Raw genomic sequence first — 15,882 nt, 5'->3', positions numbered from 1 at the left:
TCTGCAGCTACTACAACTGGAAGACACAGGTGTCCACATCCAACTCGAGCCCCAACTTTGAGGTGATTTATGATGACCCTAATGGCCTTCTCTTCAAGAATAAGAGGGACAAAAAGATCCTGAATGTGGACCCCTTGGTAGGTTAATTTTTTTTTGTGGTTGTTTTTGTCCTGCTTTGTTTTTAAGCCCATGGGAGACAAATGGTCTGGCTAATTACTTCAGTTCACCTGTTTTACAGCAATAAAAATGTCCCTGGACAGCAAAGAGGCTATAGGTTAAAAAAAACTCTAATCAAATCCTTTTCACTGTCCCAGGAATATCTAAAAACTTTAAATAATTAAAACTATCTAAAAACTTAATTTCATTGTCCTTGTGGCTCAGATGACCAACTCGCCTTATACCCACAACACCCTGTGTGTTCAGTGTGGCCCAGGACCTTCTGCTGCATGACCTTCTCCCACTCTCTCTGGATTTAACCATCAGATACAAAAATGTTGAAACCTTTCTGCCATCTTTACTAATTACCTAGTTTTTTTTTAGGTGAACCCAGATATGAGACAGTAATTTTCAGAGGGAGCCTAAACTGTCAGAGAAGCACTTGCAGAGAGGGAGAAAGAAATTGGTGGGAGGGACAGATATTTGCTTTCCACCTGCACAAAGAATTGAGGATCAAGGGGTCGAGACAGGTGCTTCCTCCACACTCGCAGTCTGACAGGGGCCCTGGAAGACTAACGACTGACAGCCGGTGTTTTTTTTCTCTCCAGTTTCCCTCTCTGCTGGGGGGGTAGGGAAGTAGCTTGTGGGGCTGAACTATTTTGAAATTGCCGACGGGGCTGTGGGGACTGCGTTTTTGAGGGCAATCGCCAAAATGGCAGCACAGTGTTCTAGTTGCGGTCGAGCACCGCCCCGACCAGGCTGTCTATTAAAAACACAAGAGAAGGCATAGGAAGCCAGACACAGCAAACCACCCCTGTGCCCAGATCCCAGCTCAGCTCAGCCCACGTTGGCTCGGCACGGAGCAGCGCAGAACCATCCGGCTTTTAACCCACCATGAGCTCACTAGCTGCTCATGTGGCCGCAGATCCGCAGGGGAACCTTCCAGAATCAAGGCTCACATCAACTCATTTTGGGTGGTTTGTTTGTTTTTCTGCCTTTGTCATACCGTGACCACTTTTTCTGTCCTCGCCAAAAAGTGGGTTGGGGGGGTGGAGGGGGTTTTCATATTTCAGTTATGACAATGGCTTGATTGAATCTAAGCAAAACCTCATAACAGACGTCTGAAGAACAGTGGAAGCTGCTCGGATGACGTGAGTGTTAATGACACATTTTGGTTTCCGTAAAAATAGATGCTTATCATTTAGTTCACCCAGCGATTCCTATTTTCTCTTAATGTCACTATGAAGTCATTTTTTTATTGGTCTATTTTTATTGACTCTCTTTTGAACTTGCAAAGGAAGACTGCCTCACTTATTAGGACACCCACAAGTGTGTTTGAGGTAAAAGTGTAAATTGAGTGTAATGGTTGGCTATGGATCCACTCCCACTAGAAGCTTTTGACACACTTAGCCTTAAATAAATGCTCCCAGCTGGTAGTGGCTTCACATCTTAGCGGTGGGGCCGCGTCAGTTTGGTCTTTCAAAGTAACACAAAACATCTTTGGAAAATGAACAGTTATAGTCACTGTCAAATTATGCTGCATTTGGCCTCCCCTTTAATGTACCTGTTATTATAAAGAGATGTGTTCTGGATATCTGTGGTTTTGTTTAATCGCTAACACACTCTGTCTATAGCAGCTTTCACATTTTAAACTTATTTCAAGAGATATTTTTATATTAACCTTGAATCTAATTATTCTGTGTGACAGGAAAGGTTTTGTAATTCCAACACACACTGTACGCTACCTGTCCAGCACTAAATAGCAGATAGAAAAAGTTATCAATTAGCTTGTTTATAAAGTGGAATATCTAACAGCTAGTAGCTGAACCTGGAATTGTGCTTCTCAGAAGATACCGTAAAAGTCTTTGCAAATAGTATTAAGAAGGGTATTATGGGTAACTGCAGGTTGTAGAGACTCGGATTGGAGCCGTTGCACACACCTCCAAAATCTCAACAATGAATCAGACCTGTGCATCAGGCAAGGTAATGGGTTCAACTGTCAGGAGGTTCAAAATGGGGGAGAAAAACATAATTTGTACACACAAGTATAAAAGAGACAGCCATGCACAATGCACCACATTGCAGCCCAGAGAAGCATGTTTCAGCTTTAAGTGGCTGCTGTATTTTGACCATCATGGCTAAAATTGACTTAATGCTTTTTTAACTAACCTTTCATAACGGTGTGTTCAGACTGACAGTGAAGCAAATTTTAGAGGAAGTGTAAATGTAAATGTAAAGTCAACTGAAAGGCACAAGTGGTGCCGTGAATTGATGCATCCAATGGCCTGTAAATGTTAGCTTGAGCAAACATTTTCCTGTTAAGAAGAAAAAGCAAAGAACTGGAACAAAATAACAGAAAGGACTCGATTTCTCGTTAAAATTTGAGATCAGTCCAAGTTCAGACTGATGAATAAACACAGCAAAAACACTGATTTACACGGACGAAGCAAAGTGGAAATTCACTTTGCATTTAGTCTGAATGCACCATTATACACTATAGCTAACACTGTCCAAACAAGCCCCAGTAACTGCTGTGCCTCTGTGCTGGGTTCCAGTCTGGACCTGGTGAGGACTCCAACAGGACGTTGCTGCAGTCGGACCTCTACATCCACGTCGTCATCTACGACCACAACATCAGGACAGTCTAAGCTTCAGAGGCTGCAGCTGACACGTTCATACATATGGCACATATTGGAGAGCACTGGAAGCCTCTAATTTGACCGAGTAGCTGTAGTTGCACCATTATTTACAAACTGTTCCCCTCATATCATGCATGCCATCTGGGTGGAGGTGCTGCAGTAAAAAATGGCTTTAAACTGAGGATTCCCAGAGGAAGAAGTGGGTGGACTAGTGTGAAAACTTGGATGTTTCCTTGCAAATATTTTAACATTTTATATGTTACTTCTGATTATGTGACATTTTAGTCCTATTACACACCAAAAATCTTATTTTAGAGTTGGCCTCAGTTTTTTTTTTTTTTTTTAATTTCCTGCTCTTACTAAAGACCAAGGCCCAGTTTGGCTCAGTTTGTTTGACATTCCCTGAGCAGCAGTTTTAGTTTGGGGCAGGAACCTGCTTGGGGACCCCGGGCTCGTTCCATGGTTTGGCCTGGCATGTTTTGGGCTGTTTGTCTAAACAAATTAAAGGCGTAAGAGCTTTGAAAGATGATGGGGGTTGCTTTTATGTCCTCCCCCAGGCTGCGGTAGCTCCAGTTGGACTGGAAGAATGGGTAATGGGCTTAAAGCATTCCGCGTGTTCCCAGATGCAAGGCACACTTTACAGGACATCAAAGTGCTCTATCATTTACATATTAGTCATTCACTCTGACATTTTTTAATGGAAGACAACTCTACAGCTCTACTTCTTTAGAAATTATTTAGGAAGTACAGAAGACTTTTTAATTTCTGGATTTTTTAGCTTTTGTTATTGAAGCACATGGTAGGAATCTGTTCCACCACATGAAACTGAAAATTATCTGTATCTATTAGCGAACAAATTACAGGACTTTAGTTATATGTTCATACATTTTTTGCAGAGACTCACCAGACACAAAGAAAAAACACTTTCCATTTAGGAATATGATATCCATCTTTATACTTACATCAGCTTTTGTCTCAGCAGTCCACTTTCCTCAATGTCTTCCCAATATGCTGTAAATGTAGGTGTTCAACAAAGTCAGGTGTTGATGTTCAGTTGCAAAAGTTTGTTTTCTTATGATGATATCACAAAAATGACACAACAGAAAACAAAATCACTTTTCAATGGCAAAATAAAAGTAATTGAAAGAATTGTTTTGACATTATTTCTGGAAATATGTTTATTTGCTTTCTGAGAGCTGGATGTCTGCACCAGGGTCACCTCAACATTAATGTTGGCCCCAGGACCATAGACATTTGGAGCCCCACCTATGGTTGGGCCTCCAACCAACCAGGGGCCTCTCAAGACAAAAAGAAATTAAGCTTATCTCTCGTGAGGCCCCTGGTTGGTTGGAGGCACAGTAAGCCTGCGCATTAAGGCGCCACTGGTCTGTTCAGTAAATATGAAATCCACCTGCCAGCAACTCTGAAGCTCATGAATTAACATCTACGTCTTGTTTGTTTAATGCACATAAAAAAAAAGTTTGTGTCATTTTGTTTCTTGAAACAGTATTTTGTTTACCTTTAGACACAGCTAGGCTAACTGTCTCCACAGTGCTATTTTTTTTTTTATCTAACTATTTACAAGAAAACAATTAAGTGAATTTCCCGAACTGTTGAATTATTGGCAACCATATTAAGTATGCCCTTCTAGTCATGTCCCCTACTCCCCCTGTGCTAAAATTTATTTCTGAAAGTTACAAGGTTACAAACAAATACATTCTTTCTAACAAAAAAACTCTAACATCTCTCATCCACCCTGATACCAGAGCAGCCTTCGCTGGCTGCATCTGTTTGTCTGTTTGCACTGAATTGGACCTCATTGGCCTCATTGAAACAATATGTGTATTGACACAGGGATATGGGTTCTGGTTCTGTCAAAGCAGGGGTTTGAGGGATGGGGGTCTGGTTTCGGGTTGTCTTAGTTAGTGGTTTCAGTTTTTTTTGGTTTTTGGTTTTAATTTTTTTTAAGATGTGAGTTCAAGGATTCATGGTTTGTTGAAGTCTTAAGGACATGATAAACTAGGTGAAAAGGTTGTGCTTTTGTAATCTATTTTCTCTTTTTCTGTCTTCCAAATGTGCTTTTATTGTTGTAGCATGTCTTCAGATATATTTTTTGTCTATTTTGAGCTGCTCATGTTAAAAAGACTCTGGAAAGACTGGTTTGTCTTTGCTATGGTTTCAACAAAACAAACTGGACTGGCAAGGATTAGAAGCACGTTTGAATCTGACAGAAGGATTGTGTTGGGAATGTCATCTCTTCCTTGACCCCTTTGTAGAAGCCCAGATTTAACCTCAAGGTGAGGACTTTCACAACTGATGAACTGTCCACCCGACTATCTCACTATCTGCTTTGTGTGTTGTTGGAGGTGAGAGCTCAGACTGGCCGGGTGGCAAATGGACATTTCACCTTCCTCTGCAGCTGTTTGCAGGTTTACAGGCCACAGCTCAGTCATGTGGCCTGGTGATAGTGATGGAACAGCACGCCCTGCTGCTGCCCTGAATGTGGCATCAGTCACTCCAAACACCCACCAATCAAAACAGCAGATGTGCACAGACAAGCATGTGTATCACTTATGCCACTTTTTTTTATGTGTCTTACCTCTGTGGAAGACCAAACCTAAAAAAAAACACAAGTTACTGGAACTCACCCAGACAGATCATGTGTCTGTAAACAGTAATGATTTCACAATAAAGTCTAATTTAAATGGTTATATCCCTCTTCATTTCTTTTACTGGGCTTTTAAGCTGTTGGGGTTTTAACTGAAGCGTGGTTTTATTAGTTTGAGGCCTGACTTGCCCCTAATATACACGACATGAGGTAAAGAGGTGGATTCAGACTAAACTGGGCCCTACATAGTAGAGTCACTATTTAGCCAGTTTCACCCTATTTTGGTGTCTCCAACTATCGGGCATCTTTAAGTATTTGACATTTCATTAGCAGTAACATTTGAGCCTCACATGGATGAAAACAAAATAGCCAAGTTCTGCATCAAACCAAATGTGAAGGAAAAAACACGATATTATGACATGTTGAAAATTGTATAAAAAAATGTAAATGTTGAACAAAAGAACCCAAAATTTCCACGACTTAGATTATTATTAGCATGAAGATGATGATGACGGCCCTTTGAACCTACTAGTAGACATAATGGGAACCGAACATATGAAGGCTGTTCCAATGAAACTGCCAGATACTAATGATTAAGTCTGAATCAAATGAAACGATTGCCTAGCATGCAAAACTTAATATATGAAAAATAATCAAAAAAATAACCTGTTATAATTCATTCAGTACACTCGTTTGAACAGATTCTGTTGATTTATTTTAGTCCTTCTTTCAACACAGCACTGACAACAGCTGTAAACCAAAAAAAAATTAAATAGGAAACAACAGCAACTGCAGTTTAAACTCTAGCACTGGAAAAAGCTCCTGTCATTTAAAATGTATAACACCAGCCGACAAGTAAGAAATATCATTCATAATGAGTGATGAGTGCTTTCAGTGCAGTTAATGAATTTGTTCCTCCACAGGACAAACCAGACCTTCAGGCATGTTCCCTTCACACTGTTCAACAGGCCTAATGTTCAAACTCACACTGACATTCATGAAGACAGACGCAGTTTAAGTTCCCTCACTTCATTTTATTATTTTCTCTTATTATCGTTTCCTACATGTATAAACCTATCCATGCTATTATGCTACCTAACAATGTTAACTCATTCTAATGTTATTATTATACCATGTCTGCCCTGGTTTGTTTTAAATATTTTTTTGCACTTCATCTTTTTGGATGAAAGCAGATCTGAGAAGTTTAAACAGTCAATGTCTCACTTTAATTTAAGCCTACTGTAATGATGAACATATTTTAACTCCATATCTTTATCTAGTTTATCTCTGTTGTTTCCGCCTTGTGGACTACAGGTGTGAAGGAAAGTGCACTGATTGATTGACTTGCTGATTGATTATTCTGAGTTGCCTCCAGCTGACGTCACTGCTGTCCTGTCCATCTCCGCCCAGTTGCAGGGGTTAAATGCGTTCAGCGTGTTGACTGCTATGAAGGACATGGCATGCTAATATTATTGCCATCAGATGTCCAAGGGCGGGGAAATGCCCTAATCATTTCCTCCCGAGTGCCCCTGAAAGAGAAGCCCCAGTGGCGGGGGGTGGAAGTCGGCAGAGTGGGGTGTTTAAACCCCACTCTGCCGACTGGATGGGCTGTTTTGGGTGTTGGGGGGGTGGGGACAGTACAGCATCCGGATCGGACCGTGATGGTACAGGATGTGTGTGCTTAACTCCATTGAACAAAACTAAATAGGGGAGAGAGCCTTTAATGCCGACAATAAGCCTCCTCATTCAGCAGCGCGGCCCAGACGCACAGCTCTGCGGAGCAGAAATTAAGCGGGGGGGGGGGGGGGCTGCTCTGCGGCAGCAGTTTAGGTGTGGAAATCAGTTCAATAAATCAATGGAATGTCCTTTAATACAAATATTTTTAAAAATCCGTCTCGAATCAACTGACAAAACAGCCTCCTCCAGCTCCTGATAACATGAGATAATTTGTCCCCAGGCTGAGTGTGCGTAAAAGTATCCTGAACAGGAAACTCTCTCTCTCTCTCTCTCTCTCTCTCTCTCTGTGTCTCTCTGTCTCTCTCTCTCTCTCCCCCTGTGTGTGAGTGTGTGTGTGTGTGTGTGTGTGAGAGAGAGAGAGAGAGAGAGAGAGAGAGAGAGGAATACCCAGCTGGTCCCACAAGCCCTATAATACCAAGCACAACATGCTTTACCTTCAATGAAAGCTGAGACGGGGGCACGGTTGACTGCTGGTCCTGAAATCAGCTCAGAGCTCGGATACAAAACCAAGCGCGTCGGTGTCTTGCAGCTTAGTTCTGTGGGACTTTTATCATTTACTGACTGTAGCACGTTTAGACCTGCAACTTATCAAAAGCAGGGAGACAACTTGAATAACGCTCTTATTTTTTTCCTGCCCACCCTCCTCTTGCTGTGACTGGTGTCAGAGGTGATGGTATCATTTTCTCTCAGAGGACTGTTCCTCAGGTGATGGTATGTCTTTTTGGAGATAGGAACCACTACTGGAAACGTGCTAGGTTTTCCACAACTGTATTTTTTTCTGTGCTACCTTCGCTTTGGCTCAAGTATGGCTCTCTACTCTCGGTTTGTGGTCGTGCTGCTTTACGGATGGAGTTATCTGTGCGTTGGATACTGCGCGATGCTGAAGACAGACAATATCCCCGAGAGACGAAAGGTGGATTTTACGCATTCGGTGGATAAAAAGCACCCTGCAAAGGAAGACCAGGATCTGCTTTTACAGGATACAATGACGGAACACATGCAGATGCTTTACGCGAAGTACAACCGGGCAGGATTTCCCTTCAAGGACGGAAACACTGTCCGCAGTTTCAAAGCGCACTGGGGTATGTATCCAAAGTTTTACGCATCTTTACAACACGGATTTCTACCATATACAGGGAATATATACATGTCTCATTGTAAGAATACTGGAAATGTAAACTGGATCTGGTAACGTCTCCTTCTGTCCTGCTCAGTTGGAATTATAGGCGGATTATAAGTGCACCTACCTTCGTTCTTTTTCTGGAGCGTGTGCGCAATTTGGACATAGTTAAAAACCACCCACTCATTTCAGCAGGGAAATGTTAATAAACCTGATTGAGGTGTAAAACTAAAAAAAAGCGACATAAACTCGTGAAAATTGGTTCCATTCAGGTGCTGGTTAGCTGAGCCGAAACTTGAAATCCACCTGTTGATCCTGTCATGGAAACGTGATCAACCTGTTACCTCTTCCCTGTGCCAGAGGCAGAGATTCCGCACCAGATCTCTGCATTTAACGCAAAATTGTTTGCTGCCACATTTGTTTTCACGCCTTAAGATTTTACTGTCAGATAGTCTAGACAGATTTTCCCTGGAGCCAGCATCTGGCAGCTGCCCAGCCTGCCAGTGTTGCAGCAGAAAGAGTTCACAGCAGTGAGCCTCTGCATTTAAGGTGCTTTTACAAGTCTTTTCTCCTTGAACTATTATAATAACTTTAATCTTAATAAGCACCAAATTACTTGGAGGCTTCGCTCTGTTATTATCACTGGGAGACCGGCGCTGTTAAAGACGACCAGTTTCCACTTAGGGTCAAAGTTTGTTAGATTATACTGCCTCCTGTCGCCTGGTAGCTGTATATCACACCATATAAAGGCTCAGTTCACCCAAATTACTAACATCTTTTGTTCACTTATCCCTAATGGTATCTAGCCAGGCAGATGGCTTCGGTTTAATTTGGCCAGGTTCTGAGATATCATGAGGTTTCTGCCTCCGCCCCATTACAATGAAGATCAGAGGAATTTAAATGGTGTTGCTTAAAGCACTGGAATATTATTTCAAACAAATTCTCTTTCCAGAAACATTGTCCTGGTTACTTGGGATGATTCACTGTGAAAGATCTTCACTGAAACTTTATCCTCAGAAGAAAGAGTCCCTTTTACAGCTGTTAAAAGTGTGGATAGTCCTTCGTAATGAAGATGCTGTTTCTGGAAAAAAAAAAAAAAAGATGTTGCTGTTCAAGTTTTGAAACCCAATTTTCATTTCTTTAAGAGTCACAAAACAAAATTCCCTCCACTTCCATTGTGCTGCAGAAACATACTGAGAGACATACTGTATCTCATAACCAGGGTTAATGAAACCATCTGTATCTGTATGGCAGGAACAGTTTTTAATCAATACAGGGAAGACAACGGTTAGTTTTTGAAATCCTGTACAACTGTGTTCTCATTATACTCATTATATGCACAGGTACTATAAACAAGAAGCAGCTGCAGATTTTCAACCTCACCTCCCTCACCAAGTCAGAAGATGTCCTCTCAGCCACTCTTCATTATTACATCGGAGACCTTCAAAATAGCACCCAGGGCTGTTCCAGATCCAAAAGCTGTGGCCGCCACGGCCCCCGGAGGCACAGCCACATCCACATGGTCATCTGGAGTTTTGCCTCTGTGGATAACAAGATGAGGACTCTCGGACATGTTCAGATCAATGTGTCCACCCTCTACAGGGACTTCATATCTTGGCAGTGGAAGGACATAACTCGTGTGGTCAACCAGGCCAAGCACCACGACGAGCTGCTCATTGGGATCGATGTGGCTTCACAGGGGCCCCAGCCATGGAAGAAGCTCCTGTCAGACCGCTCACCCTACATCTTGGTCTACGCCAATGACTCTGCCATTTCAGAACCTGAAAGTGTGGTAGCCACCCTCCAGAGACACCATTCGGTGGGAGGTGAGGGCTCCGTTTCACACAACTTCCATAAGCTGGGACTGCGTGAGCGAAACAACACTGAACAAGAACAACCACAGCCCAGACATAAGCGCTCCGTGAACATTCTGCTGCCCTTGCAAAATAATGAACTTCCTGGGCCTGAGTACCCCTACGAGACGACCGGGTGGGATGAGACAAGTCCCTATGAACCTTTTGAAAACAAGCAGGCCCGACGGCCGAGGAAAAAGACGCGCAAGAATCAGCGGCACAAGATGCCCCTGCTGCAGTTCGACGAGCAGACGATTAAAAAGGCGCGGAAGAAGCAGTGGAACGAGCCCAGGAACTGCGCACGGAGGTACCTGAAAGTGGACTTTGCTGACATTGGATGGAGCGAATGGATTATATCTCCTAAGTCATTTGACGCCTACTACTGCTCAGGGTCCTGCCAATTCCCCATGCCAAAGGTGAGACTCTGCAGTTATTCTGGATGACACAACAGGTTTAGAGACAATTTATAGGGGTTGCAAGATGATGGGAAATCAGTAAAAGCAGTAATTCTACACAAAGTTGTTTATTTCTGCAGATAGTATTGGGTTTTTTTCTTGGAATTTCTAAAAATTTTTTTACTTTTTCATGTCTCAAAATTTTATTCACATAAATTAATCAATGGTTGATCCCATAGAGGACCACGCAACTTGTAACAATCGGCTACAAGCTGATGCTAGCAAAGGCTTGTGAACCACTTCAGGCCTTGGTCCAACACTTCTTGTAATCTGGTTTTGCCAAAAGATTAGAAATTGTAGGGCAGGAGTTGTTGACCAAAAGGCCTGATTGTATTTGTTTCATGCAGTGTGGTGAACATTATGTTAATAAAACAGGCTATGCTGAGCTATCAGTGCATCTATCAGTCCCTCGTTTACTGTTGCTGTTCCTGGTCTGTATTATGTTAATTTGGAAAACATTTACATCAGAAGTGCCTGAGGCCTATCTGTCTTATATTATAGATGATAATACCACTGACAGAAATGTATGCCATCTGCTTTAATCTTCAAGATAAACTAGGTACAGCAGTCGCTGCTAGAAGTTCTTCTTCATGCTTTTATCTTCTACGGTATATTGTAAGAATTAAGATCAATAAGTCTTTGAAGATATGCATCAAAGCTAAATTTATACAATTTAATAAATAAATTATTAGTCCAAGGTGAAGACTTGCTGTAATAAACATACAGTTCAAGTGGTCAAACTCCAGATGATGTAATCAAAACTTCCTGAGGAGCAGGTGGATGACCTTTCTCAGCATCAAAAAATCAATAAAACTTTACAACCGCGCTCAAGGAAAATGAGCATTGACCTTGAAGGAGGCAACTTGAATAACACACTATTCTTAAAAGTTTCTCTTCAGATGCAGGAAACACAACATGTGGTTTTACATGTTTGACAGATCTTAAAAAGAAATGAGAAACAAAAAAACAAAACAAAAAAACTTGATGTTAAACATTAGCTTCCTCTTGTAGCTTGTGGCCCCCTGGTGACAAGATAACATCACAGGTATTTTAAACATGGCCGGAATGCATGAGTTCCATCCACTTAATTCATTACCTCGGAGTCACCATGCTTTGTAGTTGGTTGTAATTAGTCCCAGAAGTAGGGCCCAAAGGCCTAAGGCAACCCCTCCTCCCTCTCCTGAAGGTTTGCTGCTCAGTCAGTCAGGCCTGTGATCTTGAGATGTTACTTCTCCTTTGTCAGGTCAAAGCTTTAGAAATTGCTGCTATTAAAAGGCGCTTTGCCGAGGTTATTGTGACTTGTGGGAAGAGCCCTGTCACTTACTGTTCCTGCTGAGACATGAAGTAACTGATCAGGTGATCCACATGTGTGGGAACTGCTAGCTACCCCCCACCCTCAGATATTGATTGACCTGCAGATGCATGTTGGATGCACTGTGGACTGTGCATTAAATGATAGGTACGCTGTGTGACAGCTGTTTACTGTATGATCCAAAAGATTGATATTGTTGTAAGATGCTGTTCAGGAATCTTCATTGCAAATTCCAGTATATTGCAACTTGGGTCTGACTTTCACTGGTTATAATAGCATTGTACTTGCAAAGATAATTGCCCAGATAACAACATCACTACAACAATGCACAAAATGGTCAGACAGTTTGGAAACAAGCCAACAGTTTATCCAGATTGAGTAAACCACTTTATTCTGAGCTTGTGAGAGCACCTGAACTGCCTGTAATTGCCCCTCATTTTTAAAGATAAATCTATGCATGCACAACTATGGCAAGTGCAATAGTTCAAAACAGAACCAGGACCTCGGCCTATAAACTGTGACAGATGTCAACAATGAACATTTTGACTAATAATTATACCATTCACTTTCATTCTTCTTCCAAATAACGCCGCTTTCTGTGATCTTGGCAGTTAACATGAGTGGTCATGAGAGGAATGATGGCCACTATCAAAATAAGACTCGAGTTGTTATAATCCTTCTCTTCAAGAGTGTCTAAAAACAAAGTTATGTAAAAATATGGAAAACAATCACAATTAGTGAATTACTGAATAGTTTCAAAGGAAATCTTTTGCTTTCACAAAATTATTGTTGCTTATTATTTTTTGGATACATTTTAAAGTAAAGTCCTTGATATAGTTGAATAATCCTTTTTGTTCCTTTGCTTTAGGCTCTGAAGCCCTCTAACCATGCCACCATCCAGAGCATAGTACGGGCGGTGGGTGTTGTCCCAGGCATCCCTGAGCCGTGCTGCGTCCCAGAGAAGATGTCTTCCCTCAGCATCCTCTTCTTTGATGAGGACAAGAATGTGGTGCTCAAAGTCTACCCCAACATGACTGTAGATTCCTGCGCCTGTAGATAGTTTTCTTTTTCCTTCAAGGCTTTTTCACATAAAACTAATGTCACGCAGAAAAGAAAGAAAAAAAAATCAACTCATGCAGCAAATACAACGCTCTCTCCTCCTGTTTCTTCAGTCTATACACTCATTCACTCACAAACATCCATTGAACACAACTTCCCTTTTGCACTGGAGGAGAGCACTGCCTGTTGTTCCAGGTGAAGAGGAGACTGGTCCGTTCGTGGGAAGGAATGGATCGTGTGAGTTATCCTCGTGGAAGATAACTGGAATGGAAACGTCTAATCTCCACTCAGATTTCACCACCACCGTTTATCCTCATGTCCTTATCATCGCTGCTCAGGTGGGCGACAGCAGGGTGAATGCAGTCACAAACTCATTATCAAGATAATAAAATACAGATTGAGGCGTAAGAGACAAAAGCTGAAGGAAAAAAAAATCACTTTTCAGGAAAAATGATCTCAGTTTGTTCTGAGAAGTGTTGGGGGGCGGGGGGTCATTCTCATCTTTCTCTTCTTCATAGCTTGAAGTTGTCTTTGGTCATTACCACAAAGTCACCTCTGCTCGCACTTGCATGGTTTTTGTTACTATGTGTATGTATTTATGTCTGTACTATCACTGTTATTCACTATATGAGAAGTTATTGTATAAGTATTGGCTTGGCTGCTATAGAGAGATATATTAGATTCCAAAGCCAGAACTGTGATGTAGACAGTAGATATAGCCTTACATATCTGTGTTTAGATCACTGCTCACATGTTGTACAGAACCCACATTTTAAGAGTTTATTATATCCGGAAGAGTAAGCTACTTTGTGGTCTTCATTAACAGTTGGCATAGGGAGCTTCTTTAGGAGACCATCGCTTCACTAAGGAAATGTTCAAGCTTTATGAGATTTGATTTTTTTGAAAGATAAAGGGAGAAAACATATCAAAAGGAGAAACTACTACATTGAACAAGGGCTGTCAGCATGTGTTTGATACAAGTGTAAAACCACCGGACTCTAAAAGCCACTCGATGCTTCTGTGGGAATTTGAAACCCTTGTTGGACCTGATGAGTTCAGAAAGAAATCAAACACATCATGGGACCAAGCAGGCATCGAGGTTTCAGTGAGCCTGATATCAGGCTGAACGGCTTTGTTTTTGGCCTTGTTAAAGCTCAGAACACGTTGTCATCACATGATGTTGAAAATTATGTGTCATATTTACAGTGTGTGATGACATTTATGAAGAACACCTGTTATAAACCCCTAGAATGCTTCTAGAAAAGTGTTTTTGTCAAAAGAAAAAAAAGATTCTGTATCAAGTCATATACATCACTGGTCTGGAATCAGTTTTGCCTTACATATCATGAAAGCTCATCATTTTTGTTTTTAATTATTTTCATTAAAAAATAAAAATGCTTAGATATTTTAACAGTTGATTTTGTGTAAATCTTAGAGCAGTGGTTCCCAACCTGTGTATACCTACAATACCGTTGTGGGCCCCCACCCACAGGTTGAGAACCACTGCCTAAGAACAATGCTTCTGATGCTAGAAAGTAAAGATGAAAACACAGGGAAAACAAAAATGACCTATGCTTTGCGCAGTCAAGTTCCTCAAAGATTGTAAAACTCGGTTTTCACCAGATTTTCTCAAATGTTCAAAAACTTATTACAAAAACGTAAAAAACAATTATGATGAGCAATACATATAATATATTGAATGATCAGGGAGAGCTGATCTGTTTTCCTGGGTCGCATTAAACCTTTAACGTTGCTGTATAGAGTGGATCTTTCATAAATCATTGGGGGGTGTGTTATTTGATCACATGTACTTTGCGTCAGGTCAACTTTGAACAACAGGCACATCTGGAAGAGCATTCAACGTGTTGTGACGTCGCCTCGGGTTGTGCATTATTGTCAGAGTTCATAAAACCAAATATTTATCCAGAGCAAATAGACTGAAATAAAGCAGCAATCCTTTTTTCTAGAAACTTGTACATTGTTTTTGTATATAGCTCCCTGTATGTTGATGACATTCTGTTGTCTCTTTGAGATAGAAGTGCCTTTTGAATGGGTGGATTTCTGCTTTTCAAAAGTTTGATTTGATTCAGGGCCTTGTCAGAGGGCCCCAGTCGTTCTCAGCTCAGTTTGCAATGAAGCTGAAGCCAAAGCAAGCAGCTGAGAATCCTTTTCTATGGTACAAAATAGTCTACAGTGAGTGAACATAGCGCATATTCTTTTGATAAGGATGATCGTCAGTGGAAGTTCTTCTACAATGTATTTCAAATAATTCACTATTTTGATATTTCAGAGACATTTATTTTGTGTCAATAGCTATGGGCAGATTGTTTAACTTTATATATTTTGTACTGACACTTTTTCCAGTTTGTGCCTCCTCATCTTGTGCCAATACAGATTTTAGCAATGCATGCTGTAGAGTGAAGTGGCCTCCTCTGGTTGTGCCAGTGCAACACTGCAGCCATGACGCCTGCTGACCAGTTGTTTTTTGTCTACATTTGCTGCATTTGAGACTCTACCCAGGTCTTCGCTTCACTAACAGCTGTTGGAGTGCAGGTATCACAGACAAACATATACAGGACAGTATATCAGCAGTTTATAAGACGTTATTCTACTTCACTGTTCAATCCTATCTTGTAAATGTTTTGCTGTAGGTTAAAAAAATAAATGCTTGTACAATAAGCTTCATAAAATATATTTGTATATGGAAATGACCTTTAACATGCATCTATTTATTTTCTGTATGTTGCATATCTTGTGGAGGTGGGGTCTGGGACAGGGAGACTGAAGCCCCGACATGTTGATGGTCTTTATATCTGTGATGGACATTTGTCACTACTGATGTGAAGGTGTGGTGAACTGTTTAAAGGTCTCCCCCCTCTGAGCTCTGACCCTCCTTACAAAGCATTCAAAGACATGAATAAAAGTATGCAAGACTCAGATCTA

General features: G+C 41.3%; 2 protein-coding genes across 7 annotated transcripts in view; both read left to right on the top strand.

Moving 5' to 3' along the window:
* cfap299 (cilia and flagella associated protein 299) overlaps nucleotides 1-3,944 on the top strand; it is a 76,852-nt gene extending 72,908 nt beyond the window's left edge. For all 6 annotated transcript variants that reach the window (XM_071483954.1, XM_071483957.1, XM_071483958.1 and 3 more), the window contains 2 exons: nucleotides 8-137; nucleotides 2,712-3,944. In XM_071483954.1, the coding sequence (XP_071340055.1) occupies nucleotides 8-137; nucleotides 2,712-2,804 (223 nt within the window). In that variant the 3' untranslated portion in view covers nucleotides 2,805-3,944. The remainder of the gene's footprint in view (nucleotides 1-7; nucleotides 138-2,711) is intronic.
* Nucleotides 3,945-7,050: 3,106 nt separating this feature from the next.
* bmp3 (bone morphogenetic protein 3) lies at nucleotides 7,051-15,876 on the top strand. Its single transcript, XM_071483952.1, has 3 exons — nucleotides 7,051-8,222; nucleotides 9,604-10,529; nucleotides 12,749-15,876. Exons 1-3 carry the CDS (start codon nucleotides 7,946-7,948, stop codon nucleotides 12,938-12,940), a joined length of 1,395 nt encoding a protein of 464 aa, XP_071340053.1. The 5' UTR covers nucleotides 7,051-7,945; the 3' UTR covers nucleotides 12,941-15,876.
* Nucleotides 15,877-15,882: the final 6 nt, after the last annotated feature.

The sequence above is a fragment of the Trachinotus anak genome, unplaced genomic scaffold, assembly GCF_046630095.1.
Source record: "Trachinotus anak isolate AG129_WGS33_773 ecotype Australia unplaced genomic scaffold, CSIRO_AGI_Tana_v1 ptg000008l, whole genome shotgun sequence".
Lineage (NCBI taxonomy): Eukaryota > Metazoa > Chordata > Actinopteri > Carangiformes > Carangidae > Trachinotus > Trachinotus anak.
This window is presented reverse-complemented; position numbering and strand designations above follow the sequence as displayed.

Coding starts and splice junctions, on each gene's coding strand:
- bmp3 (XM_071483952.1), top strand. CDS start 7,946: ATGGCTCTCTACTCTCGGTTTGTGGTCGTGCTGCTTTACGGATGGAGT. Junction 8,223..9,603: donor CAGTTTCAAAGCGCACTGGG/GTATGTATCCAA, acceptor TTATATGCACAG/GTACTATAAACAAGAAGCAG. Junction 10,530..12,748: donor GCCAATTCCCCATGCCAAAG/GTGAGACTCTGC, acceptor CCTTTGCTTTAG/GCTCTGAAGCCCTCTAACCA.